The sequence below is a fragment of the Uloborus diversus genome, chromosome 5 (genome assembly GCF_026930045.1).
Source record: "Uloborus diversus isolate 005 chromosome 5, Udiv.v.3.1, whole genome shotgun sequence".
In the NCBI taxonomy this organism is placed as follows: domain Eukaryota; kingdom Metazoa; phylum Arthropoda; class Arachnida; order Araneae; family Uloboridae; genus Uloborus; species Uloborus diversus.
This window is the reverse complement of record NC_072735.1, coordinates 48,701,604-48,705,244: the sequence shown is the minus strand read 5'-3', so window position 1 is coordinate 48,705,244 and position 3,641 is coordinate 48,701,604. Positions and strand designations below refer to the sequence as shown.

Sequence of the window (3,641 nt, the reverse complement as noted above, 5' to 3'; positions counted from 1 at the left end):
AATAAGACATCGTACGACACCGTTATGCCTCAATGCTTGACTGTATCGCAATGCTCATTTACGCTAAAAGTGGCCCAACATGGTATTAAAACGTCCATTCATTTTAAACGTGTCTGGTAGAAAATAATCATTTTGAGTACATTTTGAAATCACTTTCTTAGATCAATGTCGCCCTCACGTAATAATATAGAGGGGTTGATTTCAAAAATGTTTTGTAGCTTTGTTAAGGAAGCGCATTGTCATTGGATCGATCTTCCGAAGGGACAGGAAATGTAGGTTTTCAATGACTAATTTTCCTCAGAAGAGTTATGATCAAAATTTCCAAGGATAAATAACCTTAGTACATTGGGTGCAAGATTCTAAAACACAGTTCTGTTGTTGCATTTATTCAGAAAAATGTTTATTTTGATATGGTGAAGCGTATTATCTTTTATGGTGGGTTTTCTCAAAGGTTTTTTTCTGGCTTCGCCATAACTTCTTTAATATTTTATCATCTTTAATATTTTACCTTTCAAAAAAATCATCAAATTATCCAGGCCATAGCGCGGGTTTCATTGTTGGTGACGGTAGGAGAATTACTTGATCAGGGAATTCGTTTTTATATATATGAGAATGTGGGGAATAAAAATTTTGTGAAAAGAATAGAATACTAGAAGGAAATGTTTCCAATGATAAAGATTACTACTAAATCACGAACAAAGCCCTTTAGCGTTCTGATAATTGTTAGACATTTTGTTACTTGTAAACATTATTATCCTGCTTCTCAAAAAAACCTAAGTAGTTGACATTGTTTCATCTGTCTTAATATTTTATCATTTTTAATATTTAACTTTCAAAAAAATCATCAAATTATCAGGCTATAGCGCGGGTTCAATTGTCGGTGGACGGTAGGAGAGTTACTCGATCAGTGAATTCGCTTTTATATATATGAGAATGTGAGGAGTAAAAATTTTGTGAAAAGAATAGAATACTAAAAAGAAATGTTTCAAATGATAAAGATTTTTACTAATTCACGAACAAAGCCTTTAGCGTTCTGATAATTGTTAGGCATTTTGTTACTTGTAAACATTATTATCAGCCTTCTCAAAAAAAACTAAGTAGTTGACGTTGTTTCATCTGTTGAAAGTAGAAGGTGAAAAAACAACGAAAACTTAAATTTATTCCTAATTGCATATTCTTTACGAACATTACTGATAATTACAGCATTAAGGTTTCTTTCATGTACTGTCATTTATGCCCTTTTTTTCCTACGATTTGTATTCAAAAAATAGCCTACATTATGAATTCCAATATCGTTATTAGTTGATAAAAGGATTTTTTCTTCAGACAAAGAATCAAGAAAAAATTAGTCGTATTTCACAAAAATAAGAATAATTAACTCAAACAAAAAAAATTAAATACAAATGTCAAATTTTGTATGAAAATAAAAGTGTTGGAGCAAATCAGGTATAACAGACATAAGTAAAATAGTTATTTTGAAAAACTCCATTGACACAAGTAAAAATAAAAAGCACTTTCTTTTTTATTCGCATTTTAAAAGAAGCTTATGTAAAAAAATATTGGATATGAAGAAATAATATTTTAATTTCCTTTGAGATAGCGTGTTTTTCCTTTCATCATGCTATTGAATTTAAAAAGCAAACATTATTTTTAAAAAGCATAATTTTAGTCTTTTTCTTCCATATGTTAATTTTTTGTTTAAAAAAAATCGATGATTGCATTTAGCATTTAATTTATAAAATTCGTCAAAAATAAAAAAAGAAAGTACATTTTTTGGGCTTTCTGATCTTTAGCAGTAAAAGTTTGTAGAAAACTTCAGTTAATTGCTACTAGTATGATGCTTCAAACTGTCTTTAACATGGAGCAAATGAACAACTACAGTGCAGATTAAAAAAAAAATTGCATCACCCTCGCCTTTCACAACAATAGGATAGGTGAGAAGTTTTGGTCGACTGATTAACGATGAAGATATGTAAAATTCTGCAAAACTTATAAAATAAACATTTAACAGCAGGAATTCGACAGATGATTACTTTATTTAAGGAAATACATGGCCAAAACTGTAACAAGTATAATGTGAAGAGCATCCACGTTGCCAAGTGGACGACGAAAAAAGTAAGTAGAGGTTTTAATTGTAACACTCTTTCTGTTCCAAAATAAACAAAAGTAACATGGAAATGTTTGAACATCATAAACTATAACCTAATATTTTCTTTTTCCGCATCTAGCTATAATGACAGCTTGACATCTACGGGGCATTGAACAGATGAGTGATTCAATGTATTCTTTACTGCGTTCATGGTGCCAGACACGAATTATTAATTCCCGAAGTTTTGCAAGTGGTGTTGGATTATGTTTCATCACTTCTGCACCCATTCTATTCCAACAATTTTCGATCGGATTTAGATCGGGGCTGTTTCCGGGCCAAGGTAAACTGCTGACCCCATGCTCATTTTTCCTTTTCTGTACCTGCGTATGAGTTTAGAGGGAAAAAAAAGCTTAATCCCATGTCAATTTAAATCTAATGGAAGGATAAAGGTATTTAAGTTGTTACTTACCAGTTTTGCCCTATGGCACAGAGCAGAAACATCCTGGAAATGACGTTTGGAACTGAAATATAGCGATCCCGGATAGTAGGAAGAATTTTCTCCTCCAAAATGCCAATGTACACCTGAGCGTTTATTGTTCCTTGCACAAAGTGAAGCCCACCAACTCCTTGATCAGAAATACATCCCTAAATCATCTAGGATACGGGATGGTTGACTGTGTATTGAATGTAGTTGGGATGATATTCCTCTCCTTTGCGGCGTTTAACTGTGTGCTATCCGTCGAACCCATGCAGATTAAATTTGGTCTCGTCCGAAAACACAACTGATTTCCATTGATCGACAGTCCACCTTTGGTGAGCTTTTGTCCAGTCTAGACGCTGTTTCCTCATTTTTTTGGCTCAAGAATGGTTTCTTTCGTGGTCGACGTGCCATCAAACACGCACCACACAGTCGTTTTCGTACAGTAGACGTGGATGCATGAACAATCGATTCGTTTTCCCATGCTGTTCTAAGGTCTGTGGAAGATGATTTTCTGTTCCGAAGACTGAGTTGTATCAAATACATGTCCTGCGCTGCATTGGATATTCGTGGTCGACCACTTCTACTCTTTATTAATGTGCTTCCGGTGCTCTTTAACTTATTCAGTAGTCGAACAACAGTCGATTGCGAAGAGTTTATTCTTTTTGCTATGGAACGTGACGAAAATCTTTCTTTGTCCAATGCAACGGCAACACTCTTCCTTTGTGGTTTTAGTTGAACGTATTCCGACATACTGCAACTTATAAATCCAGATCGTAAATGAATGCGTCGAACGTTCAACTGATTTTTTATACAGTTAGAAGAATGATGCAATCTTGCCTCATGTACCGATGCCAATTCGTGTTATATGATGCAAGAACCGTTAAATATTTCATAACTACTTATAAATGCTAAAAATATTTGGATTTCACGGGTGATGCATTTTTTTTTTATCACCACTGTACTTTATATGATGAATCGCCGGAAGTTATAGAACAAGAACTGATACCATCTGGGATTTCATTTTCTCCTTGCAGTGTTGAACTCTACGGCAAAGAAACCAAAAGTACTGGA

At 33.8% G+C, this 3,641-nt stretch overlaps 1 protein-coding gene across 1 annotated transcript; it reads right to left on the bottom strand.

The window, feature by feature from the left end:
• Positions 1 to 2,843: 2,843 nt before the first annotated feature.
• On the bottom strand, positions 2,844 to 3,320 carry LOC129222911 (uncharacterized). Its single transcript, XM_054857472.1, has one exon. It carries the CDS (start codon positions 3,318 to 3,320, stop codon positions 2,844 to 2,846), a length of 477 nt encoding a protein of 158 aa, XP_054713447.1.
• Positions 3,321 to 3,641: the final 321 nt, after the last annotated feature.

Coding starts and splice junctions, on each gene's coding strand:
- LOC129222911 (XM_054857472.1), bottom strand. CDS start 3,320: ATGTCGGAATACGTTCAACTAAAACCACAAAGGAAGAGTGTTGCCGTT.